Source organism: Perna viridis, chromosome 4, assembly GCF_037379345.1.
Source record: "Perna viridis isolate PV_CMFRI_1.1 ecotype Kerala chromosome 4, ASM3737934v1, whole genome shotgun sequence".
Classification (NCBI taxonomy): domain Eukaryota; kingdom Metazoa; phylum Mollusca; class Bivalvia; order Mytilida; family Mytilidae; genus Perna; species Perna viridis.
In genome coordinates, this window is record NC_142448.1 from 5,255,028 (window position 1) to 5,273,100 (window position 18,073).

The 18,073-nt window shown below is 32.3% G+C and overlaps 1 protein-coding gene across 1 annotated transcript; it reads right to left on the reverse strand.

The window, feature by feature from the left end:
* Window positions 1–435: 435 nt before the first annotated feature.
* On the reverse strand, window positions 436–17,832 carry LOC148618546 (AP-4 complex accessory subunit Tepsin-like). The gene is made up of 13 exons (XM_088577611.1): window positions 17,758–17,832; window positions 14,664–14,777; window positions 13,907–13,979; window positions 13,511–13,602; window positions 12,385–12,478; window positions 9,936–10,003; window positions 8,701–8,785; window positions 8,425–8,490; window positions 7,118–7,294; window positions 6,642–6,843; window positions 5,379–5,562; window positions 2,811–2,945; window positions 436–611 (listed from the first exon to the last, which is right to left on the reverse strand). Exons 2-13 carry the CDS (start codon window positions 14,688–14,690, stop codon window positions 519–521), a joined length of 1,296 nt encoding a protein of 431 aa, XP_088433737.1. The 5' UTR covers window positions 14,691–14,777; window positions 17,758–17,832; the 3' UTR covers window positions 436–518.
* Between the last annotated feature and the right edge of the window lie 241 nt (window positions 17,833–18,073).

Genomic DNA, 18,073 nt, shown 5'->3' on the forward strand with positions numbered 1-18,073 from the left:
GTATTTTTATTGGAAAATCTGATTTTAGGAATCAGATACTGTGATCACAAAATCTTCAGATAATTGCCAACTGATATTGTATATCTTTTTTAATTATCATATAAATACATTGTGTGTGTGTGTGTGTGTGTGTGCATATAAAGGTTTGGTAAAAGTAAGATTAATATCTTCATAAAAAATATCTTTTTTTAAAAACATTACATATTGCTTATTCCAGAGTCAGATTTTGTTAACACATATTCTCAAAAACTGTAGAAGAAAAATTATGCAACAATACAAATAATTAAATATAGAGGCTTTAGATCTCCCTCAAGTGCATTCCACATTACCGTACCAATTTAGTCTCCAGTATTATAAAATATTTATACACAAAAAAACCACATGCAAAATCAATCAGAGAGCAAGTGATGCTAATGGGTACATAAAAGAGGAATGCTCATTTCGATATTTAATGATATAAAATGTAATGAAAAACCGACAGAAAAAAACATAACTGAAGCCATATATTACAAATGTTTCTAATCCTCCATCACCAGTAATTGTGCATTAGGTAAAGATTCACCAGAAGATACCAATCGTACATCTAATAGCTTCTCAAAGGAATACAAAATCTGAATAAAATAAATATCCAGAATTTAATCAAATGCTTCACAGGCAAACTTTATATGGTCATATAAAAACAGTTCACATGAAGGAATAATTTTTACATGAACATAAATTTAGAATTTTAAACCTTGAAATTTAGCTGCACATAAAATAGATGTCTCTCTTCTACATCATAATATATATTTACTTAATAACAGTTTGAAAATAGAATAAATTTTAAAATTAATGTGATATTTTTTATCAGTAGTGAAAATGCAACATTCTTACTGCAATTTTAAAAAAACTTAAAAGCAGTGTGGTATTTTTCTTAATAATAAAATGAATGTGATAGTTTTCCCCACCCCAGAAAAAGGGGGCTGATGGATACAGTTAAACATGGTTTCTGTAAATTACTTCAATTTTACCTTAATGGATTTGAATAAAATGGAAACTTATGTGAGAAGATTTATAGAAAAAAAGTTCAGGTAGTATCTTTCTACAAGATATATATATATATATATATATATGCACTTTAAAAGTCTGTTTTTCAATCTTCTTCAAAATCTAAGGCGATATGGATTGACCATGACATGAAATTAATCCAACTTAAGGTTTAATACTATTAATCATTCTCATTCATCTATCAAAAATAGAGGTGCTATGCAGGGGACAAGCTTAAATCATTAAATTTCTTAGTTCCCCTCCCAAAAAAGTGGTGCCCCTTGACCGACTTTTGTTAAAATCAATCCCATCAACGATTTTATTGCTATGAACATATGATTAATATAGTATGAAGGATATCATTAAAAAAAATAGAGGTGCTATCCAAGGAAACAAGCATAGATATCACTAATCACTTCCAACATTTCCCTTCTTTACATGTAAAAATAATTTCAAAATTTCACCATGAATTCCCAGTACAAAAGACCCTTTGAAGTTTCCTACCATTGTGAATCTGGGAAAATAAGGCTTTCAAAATTATTCTGCATATGGTGCAATGATTGTAGAAATTTTTAACGAAATTTACTTGGATAAATAATACTGAAAGTTCACATTTTCCCCATTTCAGCTGATAGCATGGAGGCAAATAATTCACACATGTAAACAATATTCATACAATTTTGTAGTAAATTACAATAAGATTGAAAGTACACATTTGGTACTACATATAGTGGTAAGGGGATGACCATTTGATCCTGAGGTGGGGCTTGGCAGATTTTGGAAATAAATATTCTGGCCCAGAAAAAGTTGAAAATAAATATTCTGGCCTACACCTCCTAGAAAATACATATATATTCTAACCTCAGTCCAGATACTTCATACAGTGAATAAATAATCTTGCCTGGATGTGGTTGAAAATAAATTAACTCGCCCGCAAAATCTAAAAAATCCAGCCAGCCCCCCACCCCCTCATAATCATATGGTCTTCCAATAATTTAGACCCTAAATCATTGACTTTTTTCACAAAACCCCCCTTCCAAATAAAGGAGTCCCTATGGAACGCCGTAACTGTCTTATCTGGTCAATTATATTTATATGCGGTGCTGTTTCCTTTATATTCGATGCTTTCTTATTTATATGCGGTTGTATTAACTTTATATGTAGTGATTTATCTTGATACGCGGTGGTTTTACCTTTATATTTGTTGGGTTTACCATTATATGCGGTGGTTTTATCTTAATATGCGGTGGATTTATCTTTATATGAAATGGATTTACCTTTATATGCGGTGGTTTCATCTTTATATGCGGTGGTTTCATCTTTATATGCGGTGATTTCATCTTTATATGTGATGGTTTTATTTATATATGCGGTGTATTTTTAACATCAGAACTCTTCTTTATATGCTATTTATACCACTCTATATGCTGTTCAAACTTCATTATATGTTGTAGAAAGCTTTGATTATGTAAATGCAAGGCTTAAATGTTCAGAACTTTTAAACATGATCAATTTTGTACAGCACATTGTGAAAAAAAATCGAAATTTTGCAAGAAGTAGGCTTCATGGAAATTTGTTAAAAAATGGAGATACTATCCGGGCAACAACAAGGGACTGAAGAACAGATAAAATATGTTATACCTATGCAATAATAATACTGAGTTTACTATTTACTTTATGGACGCTTTTTTTGATTTTTAGCATTACCCTGAATTAATTTATTTTTCATGACCACTTCTATTTTAGAAGTTTTAGACAAAACATGACAAAGTTACAATACGAACCTTTCTTGCTTTATTTGATACAGGAGAATCCTTTCCATTTGACAAGTGGATAAGTTCTTGCTGACATGTTTTACAGATATAATCACAATTAACTATACCAGATGGCAATATATACTCTAATAACAGCAAACATTTCTGTAGAAAAAACAAATTGATCATTAACATGTTCTGATCTAAGGTACAGTAATAGCTACATTTCAGTGGCAGATCCATGGGGGACCCCTCCTTTCTTTTTATACGAAAATTTGTCATTTTTATGCATAAAATTGACAAAAAATGGTAAATAATGTCCTAGCTTCACCCACCTTTTTCTGAGGAACCCTGGGCCTGGCTAGCATCCCTTCTTTTTAAAGTGTCTTGATCTGCCCCTGCATTTACATCAACAAACTAAGAAAAAGTATTTAGGAATCAAATTATAATACATTTTAAATCAGGAAAAATTAAGTTAGCTCGGCAAAAAAGACAAATTCTTTTTAATACAAAATATTTATGCAAAAGTAAAGACACTGAATCTTCAGACAAATTAGTGTACATTTACAATATCATCGTGTTTATTTAAAAAAACCAAAAAAAAAAAAAAAAACAGGTTCTAACAGCAGATTATTGAAGTGTGTGACATATAAAATGAGAACTTCAATCCTTACACTGCTTACACACAATACATGGCTCATTGTTTAGGTAATTTAATGATCCAAAAACCAAAATTTAAGTTGAAAAGAATTCATGAAATTACTTTCATTGCATTAATGCAGATTTCATGCAAATAAACATTTATTTCTGTTTCAGTCTCACAAATAAACTACTTTTAGTCATTGAAGACCTATCACCATTTTTTTTTCAAACCATTAAAGTGCATGCAATAATCTAATCCAATTTTTAACAAATTGATTACGCATAGTCACAAATTATTGTGTCCTTCTTTCCTGATTTAAATGTTGCTATTAAAGGCAAATAGCTCTTTTGTTTGCTTTAAATTCTTCCACTGATTGTTTTTCAAGACAGCTGTTAAATTATTATAAAATAGTTGCTAATGTATATAGGGCATTATCATAATAAATTTACTGACCAAGGGACAGTGATATTGTTTGAAGCATTGATAATGCCTCAAGCCACAGGCAAATAGTTAAGGAAAATGTCACCAAGCTGTGAAGAAATAACTGACAATGGATAACATAACTTGCTTTCCCAAGGGCAGTTAAAAAACACTATTGTGTTTATGAAGGGTAATTATAAAATCTAGGCAGTAGTAAAAAGGAATAGTTAAAAGGAAAGTCTGCATAACAAATGGATTTATCATGGTAAAAACCAGAAAGTTGGAAATGAAGATCTCAATCCAAAAAACACTGCATACAAGAAGTACTCAGAATCCAACTATAACTCATGTTTAACAATTGGTTCTATTAGAATATCTTTCCTATTACAATACAAGCATTTGTTGAGTTTTACTCAGTCTTCTTGTGAGCATTTTTTTCATCTTTTTTATGCAAAGTTGGACATTCTGATTTTATCTCAAGCTATTTATACAGTGATAGGGGCATCCTTTAACTTTTACAGAATCTTTATTATATATTCCCATTGTATACCCTCTTTTATAGATTTTGAATCAAATCAATTTGGAGATTTCACATAGCAAAACACTGACTTGGTCAATTATGAATATGGAAACATGGTGGTACCCATCTATTACCCCTCCTACACTACTGGATGGAGACATGGTGGTACCCATCTTATTACCCCTCCTACACTACTGGATGGAGACACGGTGGTACCCATCTATTACCCCTCCTACACTACTGGATGGAGACATGGTGGTACCCATCTATTACCCCTCCTACACTACTGGATGGAGACATGGTGGTACCTATGTATTACCCCTCCTACACTACTGGATGGAGACATGGTGGTACCCATCTATTACCCCTCCTACACTACTGGATGGAATGGAATTTAATGATAATCTTTCATATATCTTCATTAAATATTCATATTGTGCACCTCCTTTTTTGGATTGTGATATAAATCAGCATGGTGTCAAATAGGGTGGAGTTGGGGTATCAAGTTAATAAACATTGTTCACAGGTTTTCTAGTTTAAAAGTTATTCCTTTTACAGATACATGCATTTACTTTATAATAGCTGATTTCTATGAAAATATTGACTGATGTATCCAGTCATGAAAATTATTCCAAGAATTGCATTAGCAATAAAATAGGGGAGGGGTGTTATTAGAATAAGCACTGTTTAATGTACAAGTGATTTGTATGAGGAACAATCACTATCAATAAAAGTATATATAAGGGAGCACCCATTTGATTTTTATGGGGGAACAAAGAAGAAATTTTCTGTCCTTCATTTTTATTATGAGAAAATATAGGCTGTTTTTATCTTGGACACAACTTTCTTTTGAAGTATAAACAATGAAATATTGTTTACAAAATAAGAAATCCTGCATTTTCATTTTTCCCTTATGGCCTGACCTACCTTCTTCTTTCAGGAAATTTGGATCTTCCCTCTTTATATCTCCCATAAAAATCAAAAGGTAGTTCCCTAAGTATCATAGTAAACTAACCATTACAAAGTTTTCATTTGAAGAATTAAGTTGTTGATTCAACATCTCCACAACTTTCTCAGAGTTGACTGTTTGACACTCTGATATAAATGACCTGATATCCTTCAATGACATGTCATCATATTGTTGTAGTACTGTCTGTATTAATCTGCTCTCTTCTTCAAAGCTCTCTGTTGTACCAATACTAAAGTATAACTCACAGATTAATGATTCTGTATCAAATACTTTCTTTGAAGGTCAAAATGTTAATTACTAATTTGCATAAATTCAGACCAAAAATAAAATTCTGCTAAAATGATAATGACAGTAAAACATATCTACTATGATACTCAGTGAGCATGAAATACAATGTATGACAATAAATTCCATGACAAAGCTATTTCACATCAATGTTGATTGCACACTTAACATAACAAAAAGTGAAGAATAAAATGCTTTGCAGGGTGCAGCATGATAAAACCACAGAGGTTTCACCCTGAACATTTGAATCAAGTATGGGAACACTTTTTCAAGCTTGATACAGCTTTGAAGTTTGATTGCAATTAGAAATTTGACACAGGACAAGAGTCTGACCAGAATTAAAGTTGCCACATTTAAGCTCTTAATTCCTAAATAGTTCTAGTAACAACCACTAAAACCAATCTAAACCTTCTCTGGGGGAATGGCACTCTGTGATTCTGTGATACAATTTCAAACAGAACCATTCCCTAAGTTACAATCCAAACATCAAGTATTGTTTCTTGTGTCTTATTCTGGTATTAGTTAAAACCCCAAAAATAAACCCCTATCTTTGGTAATATGACACCTTGTTGTACAATTTCAAAGCGATTCATTCACTTATAGTCAACATATTGTCTGGACTTTAGGAAAATGCTTGTTTCTGGCCCCTTTTATTCATCATTGGTTCAAGACTAAACCCCCAAAATCAATCCCAGTATGGTATTAGTGGAGTATAATATTGTAGAACAATATCATACTCCTGGAGTTGCATAGCCTAATTCTATGAAAAGCTTGTTTTGGTCCCTTATTGGCCCCTAATTCCAAATCTGTCGGGGCCGTAACTCCTTAAATCAACACCAATATCAATAATATTCCTTTGGTGGTTTTATAATGATCAACATATGACATGTAGTACTTAAGTTAACACACAAAAAACAAGTATCAATGGACCAAACCATCCTGAAAAAACCTTGACAAATAAAATAAGGAAATATGTTTCAAGCTTAATATGAACTACAAGAACTGATATATACGAAAACTTACCAAGTAAGATTCTTGATACCATCTTGACTTGAAACTGAGTTACGACTGGTTCCCTCTTCCTCCTCTTCGTCCTCCCAGCCACCTCCTGCTTTGCCAGGGGTATGTTTGATACACTGCTCACTAATGTTACCATGATCAATTGTATCATCAGGATAATCCCACCCACCACCAGCACGACCTGGTGTATGCTGCACTAGATTCACTAAAATATCATTTAAGATATCTTTATGAACAAAATAGTGGAAAATTGGGAAAATTTTAAATGCTACCATTTTTAAAACTGTAATACTTTAATTGTAAGATAGTATACCTCTCACTGAGGTAAAGACTTTTGAAGATTTTAATTTCAAGTCATGAACATTCCACAGAAAATGTTCTTTATCACAAAGTTAATGGTCTCTTTATAAAAATTTCATAGCAAAAAGAGTGAGTAAAAGATCCATACAAAGTATTCATTTCATACACAAGTCTCGTACTTTGCTCATTTTCTGGCTCTGGGTCCTCTGGTCTGTCACTAGAGGTAAATGACAGAGGCAAAGAAGGAGGTCTATAATCACCACGGGACTCTATAGATGCTAATATCTCAGCCTGTTGATCTTTAGATCTGTCCTGGAAACTACTAGCAAAACGACTCAATTTATCCATGAAACTACCTGAAAATGCAAGTCAGTATTGAAAGTCCGGTGTTAAGTCTCCTGCATTTGTCAAGATACTTCATGAATATTCTCATCACCTCCTTTCATGCCTGTGTCAAACTAGGAAATTAAGCAGTTCAATTAATAAAATTCTCAGATGATACAAATTGAACTCGAACCTGTGATAAAAACCATTGCTCTCATTGTAAAATGGGGAAACTGTGTGTGTTATCCTTAAGTAAAGGGGTGATGAATTATTGGCGGATGATAAGTGACTTTGGTAACAAAATATTCATGGTTTTGGTATCAAATTATTTGTGGTTTTGGTATCAAATGGTGTCAGTGTCAAATCGTTGCTGGTTTGGACGGTTTAAGTTTAATGGCAAAAGATTGGTGGTTTTATGTCAAATGACTGGTATTTATATATTTTGTCAAATCAAATTAGATCATATAGAAAAATAGTCAGAAAATTAAAGTGTCAAGTGGTTGGTGGTTTTATAGTCAAATGATGGGTGTTTTGGCGTCTAATGATTTATATTATCAAATAACAGGTGGTTTTGGTTTTGGTGTTGATTAGTGGTACATAGTGTCAAATGATATGAGGTTTGTGAGTTAAGTCATTGGTGGATCCAGTCCAGTATTAGGTTTTGACATCTAATGATTGGTGGTTTAGATTTTGACATCTGATGATTGGTGGTTTAGGTTTTGATGTCTTATGATTGGTGGTTTAGGTTTTGATGTCTTATGATTGGTGGTTTAGGTTTTGACATCTAATGATTTGTGGTTTAGGTTTTGACGTCTAATGATTGGTGGTTTAGGTTTTGACGTCTATGATTGGTGGTTTAGGTTTTGATGTCTTATGATTGGAAGTTAAGGGATGGTATTCAAATGATTAGAGGTCTTTGTGTTGAATGATTTGACGTTTGGCTATTACAAAATAATAGATGGTTATAGTGTCAATAATTGATGGTTTCGGTGCCAAATAGTTGTTGATTTTTGGTATCAAATGTTTGTTATTTACGTTTTTGTGTTAAATGATTGTTGGTCTTGTATATAATTGCTATGAGCTTGTGCCTAAGTATGTGTCATAGATTGGTGTTGAATGCTATAGAGTGCCTTTAATTGTTGCAACAAAAGTTCATACTTACTCTTTGATTTAGATGGAGAATTACCAAATCCCTGCATACTGCCTTTAGTACTGGAACTACCAAGACCTACATAGAAGAAACTGTTATACAACTCCACAGAGAACATAATTTTGTGAAACAAAATTCACTGAACCATCAGTATTTTAGGAAGGGGTGAAAATTATCTTTTATTTAACAAAACTAAACAAAATTATTTCAATTATTATTTGTGAAAATTATCTCCATTTATGTGCAGAAAACTTTTTTAATTGAAAGTAAAAAAAAACAATCATTTACCAGTAATTCTTGATTGATCATTTACATTATCAGGTTTACTAATTCCCTGCTGGCCCTCAGTATTAAACAACAGCTGGGACAGCTCCTGAAATATGATGTCACATTTTTATTTGAATCGTGAAATGCAGTGAGTGAACATTTACAAGTAACAAAGTCTCAACTGTACTGTTTATTTTCCTGTCATTATGAGTTTCATTATCATGGAGTTTTTGAAGTCATGTCTATTCTAATAAGTAATAGGTACCAGTCCATATAAAGTTCAGACACTCTCCATATTAAAGTGATTCGTGGTGAAGAAAAACCCACCCAACAAACAAAGCTTTTTCAATCTACTTATGCTATTTTTTCACTTAACAGTTGTCCTTTATTTATTCTAATCTGTACTACTGAGAAAAACATACATTTATCTCCTACTTAAATCATCCAAATCTTACAAAATCAAGAACAATAACTCTTGCAAAGTGCTAATATCATGTACAATCTATATGTTTTTTTCCTCAAAAGCTCAACAACCAAATAAAAACTAAGACTGGTTATGTGATCAGTAACTGTTTCTGAACAAGAAATAAAAATGGAATTTTGACATGCTTGAATTACCATCTGTCTGATTTTTAGAAAGACTGCTACTTAAAAACAACAGAAGACTGACTTGATAAAAACTTTGGTACACTGTACATGGCTTGCACCACAGAAATAAATAACTGAATCTCACAAGGTTCCTAGACTTATTTATATACTTTTTATCAGTAATCTGTACTTTTTTCCTTTGATCTTGTTGAGTAATATTTTTTCATCTCTTAAACATAACAAGATATTCAAAATAATCTGCCAAAACATTGGGAGTGACATCATCAGACCTTCTTTCGAATGAAATGAATGAAAATGTCGTCAAACATCAACTGTTTGTGCTACTAGATTTTTTGCTGAACATATAAAATCATAAAAAAACATAACAATTATATTACTGATAAACAGAATAAAAAGTAATTTTTTATGGTTTGTAATTTTTTGTTTTGGTAGTTTCATTTCAGGCAGTTCAAGCCAAAAACCAATATTTTTTCTTAATTTTCTTAATGAAGGATGGATATACTAAAATAATTCAAATGGATTATAAAACACACACATACAAATGAAATGGTCTTGATTTTGAGATAATCAACTATTTAATATTGATAAATTTTACAATTTATTTAATTTAGCCAAAATAGGGAAGATCCTGACACAACATAGCGTACCTGGGCTATTTCTCTAACAGCTTTGTTAGGAAGGTTTCCATGTAGAGGGTCATCTGGGGCACTGTATTCTGAAATGAAAAGTGTGTTTTATATATATATTATAACTAGTATACTATTAGATAAGTTTCATGTCTCAGTTCTGAATCATACTGATAAAACAAATGAGAAATTTCAAAACCAACATTTAAGAGTCAGGCATACAGTTTTATCAAAGTCCTGTCTACATTTTCTGTAACAAACTGCATTCAACTAACAATGTTTGTACAAAGAATAATATAAAGATTAAAAAGACATTAATATGTTTAAAAAGCCCAAATTTCTTTTAATGTATTCACTGCCTCAACCAATCATCTGATGCTAAAACCACCAATCACCTGACCCCACAACCACCAATCATTTGACACCAGAAACGACAAATCATCTGATACCAAAAACTATCAATCATTTGACACCAAAACCACTAATCATCTGACACCAAAACCAGTAATCATCTGACATCAAAAACCACCAATCATCAATCAGCTGATGCAAAAAAACCACCATTCATCCCTCACTAAAACCATCAATCATTTAACAACAAAACCACCAATCATCTGACACAAAGCTACCAATTACATGACCCGCAAAACCAGCAATCAGCTGACACTGAAAACCACCAATTGTCCTTCACTTTAACCACCACTCACCTGACCAAAAAACCACCAATTACATTACACCAAAACCAACAACCATCTGACACTAAATCTACTAATCATTTGACCCAAAAAAACACTAATCATCTGACACCAAGCTACCAATCACCTGACCCCCCCCCCCAAAAAAAAAAAAACCGATTAGCTGACACCAAAAACCACTAATCATCGCTCACTAAAGCCACCAATCATGTGACACCAAAACCCACCAATTATCTAAAATCAAAACCATTAATCATCTTACAACAAAACTACCTGTCACCTGAACCCAAAACCAACAATCATTTGACACCAAAACCACCAATCACATGACACCAAAACCACTCATCATTTGACATAAAAACCACTAATCATCTGATACCAATAATCACCAATCATCAATCAGCTGAAGCCAAAGACCACCAATCATCTCTCACTAAAACCACCACTCACCTAACTCAAAAACCACAAATCATTTTACACAAAAACCATTAGTCATGTGACACCAAAGCTACCAATCACCTGACCAGAAAAAAAAACACCAATCACCTGACACCAAAGCTACCAATCATCTAACACCAAAAACAAACAATCATTTTACCCAAAAACCACCAATCATGTGACACCAAAACCATCGATCACATCAAACCAAAGCCAAAAATAATCTAACATCAAAAACCACCAATATTCTCACACTAAAATCAACAATCATTTTACACCAAAATCACAAATAATTTTAAACCAAAAAACACCAACCATCTGTCACCTACAACAACCAATCATTTTACACCAAAACCATCAATCATGTGACACAAATAAACAGCAATCATCTTACACTAAAACTACCAATTTCCTTACAATAAAAACCACCAATCATATGATCCCAAAATACACCAACCTTTGACACTAAAACACCAATCATGTGACACCAAAACAACTAATCATCTGACCCAAAACCACCAATCATCTCACACCAAAACCAAAAATAATCTGACACCAAAACCTCTGATTATTTGACACCAAAAACCACCAATCATCTCACACTAAAACCACCAATCATTTTACACTAAAACCACCAATAATTTTATACCAAAATCACAAATCATTTTAAACCAAAAACCACTAACCATCTGTCACCTAAAACAACCAATCATTTAACACCAAAATCACCAATCATCTTACACTAAAACTACCGATTTCCTTACCCTAAAACCACCAATCATATGATCCCAAATACACAAACCTTTGACTTTAAAACACCAATCATGTGACACCAAAACAACTAATCATCTAAACCCAAAACCAGCAATCATCTCACACCAAAACCAAAACCTCCAATTATTTGACACCAAAAACCACCAGTCATCTCACACTAAAACCATCATTTTACACTAAAACCACCAATCATTTTACACCAAAAACCAATTATCTCTCACCTATAACCACCAATTATTTAACAACCAATCATATAGTACCAAAACTACCAATTTCCACAACACAAAACCACCAATTATATAATTCCAAATACACTTACCATCTGATGCTAAAACAACAATCATATAACACCAAAACGACTAATCGTCTGACCCCAAAACCACAATTCATCTCACACCAAAACTCCAAATCACCTGACCTCAAAGCCATTAATTATTTGATGCTAAAATCAGGCAAAAACCATGAACTTTTGACATTGTCGTGAAACAAACCTTGAATAATTTTCATATAATATTGCCTTATCAGGTATCAAAGCTTACATTTTGTTCCTATATCAAACTTACTTGCAGCATCCCTTACACCCTGTGAATTCTTTACTAGACCAATTTTAAACTGTGTTGGACCATTCTCCACAATAAATTTCATTAACTTCATTACCTTAACAAAAGAAAAATATAGTGCCCACTAATTTCATGTCAACAAAGTTATTCCCATCTTCCTTCCTACCTGTACAATTGCATAAAAATGTATCTTGTTAAACAATGCATGGTTGATACAACCAAATGGGCAAACCCTGAATAGTTGGATCAAACAAGGACACAATGTTCATGATTGGCACAGGACTGAATTTGGGTTGTAATTTTATTTTCTACGCATAGTTTTGACAAGAATGGAAGTGGTCAAAAACCTTAAAGACTTGTAATATTACATAGATAGTTAAATAGATGAATGGACAACTGTATCCTTAAATACCCTATTATTTGGTTTGAGGAAGGTATGATTATATGAATTAAAACGTTTTGGAGAGCATGAATCACTCAACTGGAAAATTTGAAACCACATCGTTGTACTATTTGATCAAGTAGAACAAAAAGTACATGTAATTCATTTAAAGAGGTCCTTATACTTGTATCATTCCTGCCAAACCCTGAGCCACCAAAGCATCACAAAAAATAGATCCTTTGTAGAGACATTCAGGTTAGCAACCCTGAGGACATTGAAGTGAAAAAACCTTTCATGTTTCCAAAGAATATTGGGACCAGTGGTTCCCTAGAAATTGATCTTGAAAGCTTGGAAAACAAAAGACTGCCATCTTATTTGATTAAATGGAATCACAAAAAAGCAAAAGAGAACTGTTTGTAGAGGCTCTTTCATACATCATTTACTCAAAATTTGATAAAAGTTGGTCAATGAGTTTCATGTAATTGAGCAAAATGTGAAAAGTTTACAGAGGACAGTAGATGGTGTAAGCTTACCTTTGCTACAGGTGAGCTAAAAATAGAATACTGCAAGTGTATTACAATTGCTTATTTCTGTCAAGTTAACATATCTGCTGGCATCAATTTTTGTAGTGATACATGTAGTATTTAAAAGCAATTTTGCAGTGACTATTTTTAAACAGTTTTCTGCTGAGCGTGAAAACCATAAAAAAAATATTTATTTACAGTAATTAAGCAACCCCAGACTCACCTTAAACTTAACATAACATGATTCCTTATTAAGTCTATCCACCAGGAATTCCAATGTACTGTCACAGTAACCTTCAGACTCATATGTTATCTCTGTTTATTGAGTTAGGTACTTAGTAGAATCAAGTTTCTGATGAAACTGTCATACATGTAACTTTAATATATTCAATATAGTAAATGAACAAGTTTCGTTTAATTAATCATACATCAGTCATGATATTTTGAGTAATAATCCCAATGCCTAGCTTCAGAAATAATTGTGTAAATTAGTCATTAATACATCTTTCAAGACTAAAAATTTTGTTCATTATAATTATAGCTAAGATGAGAAAAATCTTTTGAAATCAAAAGTATTGCAATTCCTCTAACCACTCTTTCATATTATTTTTTAGGATACTGTTGACCTCTTGAAACAGAGAGCCTTGTATTGATAATGCATCATCTGATGTAGCCTTCATCAGGGTACTGATCTAAAATATATATATAATGTAGATCTAAATGTAAATATAAAAAATATGTAAAAAATATTTTAATTTATATAAAAAAAACATGTCTATGATGTAAATATTAAAAAAAAACTATGTATAAAATGTAGATATACAATTCCCTGTATCAATTTGATCCGATGGAGCAGTGTAGCGAATAGTCGTCACATTCGAAGACGATTGTATATTGATTTGTTGTGACATGCATCATTAATTTAATTAACATCTAAATGAACTGTCCCATACTACCATATATCGTGTACTAAGTTAGAGCCCTAGATTAATCCTACAAGGAGGAATGACCCGGCCAGTGAAAGCTATATTTTTATATAGCCTAGCTGGCCGAGTGGTCTAGGGGGCTGCACTTTGTGCGGGTGGTGTTGCCATAGATGTCACAGCGGTACAAGTTTGAGTCCAGCAAAGGGAACGACCAAAAAATTGTATTGCAAATTTGAAAGTTCTAACATCGTTGGGAAATTTTCAGACCTTTCTATACTTTTACATTATCTTCCCTGTTTGTATATATTTGTGTATATGAGAATTGTGAACAAAATAATGACTTCATGACCATTCAAAATTTTTTTCCCATAAATACCAAATTATGGTATTATACTTAATGAAAATACTATTGGCTTACACTTAATCATACATCATCTTGAAATAATTTACCTTGTTTACAAATGCAACTTTATCCATAGTCAAACAAGTTTAAACCATGAAGCATCCCTCCTTCTACAGTTCATGTCATGCCATACTTAACACTGTCATTATTATTGTAGTACTCTGCAAAACAAATGTAATAAAACGCTTTGCTTGGCACAACTTGATACAAATGCAGGTCAAATTTTAAGCAGTTGAGGTAAGTTGGACACACCATTCAAGCTTGAAACATATGTGAATATTGATTCCAATTAATCATTTGACACAAGGCAAGAATTTGACCAAAATCAAAATGGCCCATTATCCATGAATGGTTCATTTAAAACCCCCAAGATCAGTCCTAACCTTCCTTTGACAGCTTGTTACACAAATCACACAGATCCATCCTTCTTAGTCAAGTTATTGTCCAGATATCAAAAAAATGTTTGTTTCTGATCCCTTTCTGGCTTCCAATACATTTTTACCTAAATTGTTAAAGTCACAACCCCTAAAATCAATGCTAGCCTTCCTTTTGATATATTGCACCTTGCAGAATAATTTCATAAAGATCCATACACTTACACTTAAGTTATTGTCTGAAAAACCAAATTATCTATGCATGTGGACGACAGCATTATACCATTATAAGATTGTAAATTTTTGTGGTCCTATAAAAATATGTACATTGTACATGTACATGTGTATCTTCATACAAAAAAAATTTCCATCTATCAGAAACAAAGAATATGGTAGCAGTGTAACCAACTCCTACCATCATACATAGTGACAAACAGAAAAAAAATATTTGAATTTGAGGAATCACTTTTTTAGAAGTCATTCAAACAACTTTTGAATATGAATGCTATCTAGAGATTAAAAATAAAGAAAAACATAAAATCTAACAACATTTTGAATAAATAATCATTCACTCAGGATCAAACAGGTTGTCAAAAGAAAAAAATTAACGACATTGGCAAGCTAGTGGTATAACCTCACAGTGAAAGTGTCATGCCTCTGTCAAAAGCCAGTAGATGTTGGTCATTAACGTGTCTTTGCGTTGTTATACCCCAGTATTACATTTTAGTTTGATTTGAAAGAAATGCCATTGTTTTGTTATTATGAATTTTACCACTTTTGTAGGGTCATCTCAGAGCTTGCTTCAAGGTGTGTTTTACACTTCTTGAAGACCTTTTTGTGATCTCTGAAGGTACATGTATCTACTCTTTTGGATTTCAGTCATATGCTAGTGCATTTGTTGTGTTTTACCATATTCATTCTTTTTTTCCTGATAACTGAAGACAAAGTACACGATATGTTTATTTTTCTTTTTTATGATTTGAACAGTAAAGCATTCTATAAAAACAACTATATACATCTTACACAAGTCTATGCAAATGCTTTTTATTTGGACTTTGACATACACTGAAAATATTGAAGATTATATGGAGTCAAGTTTTAACATAAGAAAGTGCAATAAAGCATGATTTACATTTAAATTCATGGTCCATTTCATATATACTATTGCCTTGGTTGGCTCTTCATTCTTCCAGTGATATTTTTACCTCGACACTTTTTCTTATTTATATGTGTCAAATTAAATGCAAATTTGGTAAAAAATATATCAATGTATATGTGTGTTTTATTTGTGTTATGAATGTTTAATGTATTTATTGACTATCAGCATGTAAAGGCCCTTTGGCAAAACAATTATTAGTATTAATATTAATAATGATGGTAAGGTCTAGTGTATTTCTTTGGACACACACATGTAGTTACTTTGTACAATTGTAAAACCTGCATTTCATTTGATTAAAGTTACTAAGCTCCCGATGGCAGGCTTTCAAAAAGCATTCAGAAAAAAATAAGGGTATTCTGAAAAAAATTTTATATCTTTGTTGGAAAAATAATAAGGGCTCATATTTACTAATCAAAATTAAAAAAAATATATAAAGTGTACCCATACCTTCTTCCACAGAGGCAAATCCAGGATTTCAGGGTAGGAAGGGCCAAACCAAAAGAGAAACGAAAATGTTTTGGTAAAATTTTTGCCAAAAATAAAGACTTCATGCTAACACGAGACTTCCAGGTTACTGAATCACGCACCTGATTCAATTCTTTCTGCCTTTCAAGGGTAATAACCCTAACAAGGAGTTGTCTTACAACTTCTAATGAATGAAGAGTTTTTACTAAGCCTTATCATTAGGATTATTTCATCAACTGAAAGTTTTTTTTTTCTGTCTATTATAGTTTTAAGATACTGGCTAAATACTGCAAAATAAAACTCATTTTATCTTTTAAGGACAATAACTCTAACAAGAAGTTGTCCTACAACTTTGACCCAATTTAGACTTTTGTAGGCCTTATCATGAGGATCATTTCATCAGTTGAAAGATTTTTCTTATCTCTTTTGGTTTGCAAGATATTGGCTGAAAATTGCAAAAAAAGTCACTTTTTGCCTTTCAAGGGCAATAAATCTAACAAGGAGTTGTCTGACAATACTGACCCAATAAAAACTTTTGAATGCATAATCATAAGGACAATTTCATCAATTGAAAGTTGTCTTCTATTTATTATAGTATTCAAGATATTGGCTGAAAACTGCAAAAAAAATCCTTTTCATATTTTTAGGACAAAAACTCAGACAAGGAGTCGTCACTATATGACTACAATAACTTTAGTAACCTTTATTATAAGATAATTTCATCAATCATAAGTTTTTTTTTATCTTAGTTTTCACAATATTTCCTGTAGACGTCCACTACAAAAGAAAAACAGGTATATTTCGACTTTCATTCAGGGCAATTGCTCTAACAAGCAGTTGCCTGACAAATTTGACCCAAAGTAGACTTTTGTAGAGCTCTTCAAGCCAAAGAAGAACAGTCACATTTATTTTCACACATTTCTTATAGTTGATCAGAAGAATATCAATTTGACCAACGGAATAGGGTAATCCCTTTTGGGATTAGGAATAGGGGTACCCCAGAATACCATCATATGTATATGCAGAATAAAATTATAAATCCTTGGATGCCTCACTTTTTAGCAGTAGCCATACTTATAATTTACTGGACCCAAAACCATCATTTTTCCACTGTGACATAACTCTGATTTAAAAATCACTTACAGTAAATCAACTGGCCATCTTTCCTAGTGGTATTCAGATGCATTTTGGTCATTATCAATAAAACGTTTAAAAATTAGGAATCACCAATGACCTAAAAGATTTAAGAAGAATATGAAACCTAATGAACCAGGATTCGAGAATATACATGTATTATCCAGGGATATCGACTTGACAAAGAAAATAACCACACTCTACAAAGAACATGATTTAATCAAAATATCACGGACATATAAACAAAATTAAAGTGGCAACCCAGTTTCCCAGATGCACCAATAGGTTAAGCCATATGCTTTTCTAGAAACAACCGCCGAGTTGC

Coding starts and splice junctions, on each gene's coding strand:
- LOC148618546 (XM_088577611.1), bottom strand. CDS start 14,690: ATGGATAAAGTTGCATTTGTAAACAAG. Junction 12,479..13,510: donor CATGTTATGTTAAGTTTAAG/GTGAGTCTGGGG, acceptor TCTTTTGTTAAG/GTAATGAAGTTAATGAAATT. Junction 7,295..8,424: donor TTCTCCATCTAAATCAAAGA/GTAAGTATGAAC, acceptor TTGCATTTTCAG/GTAGTTTCATGGATAAATTG.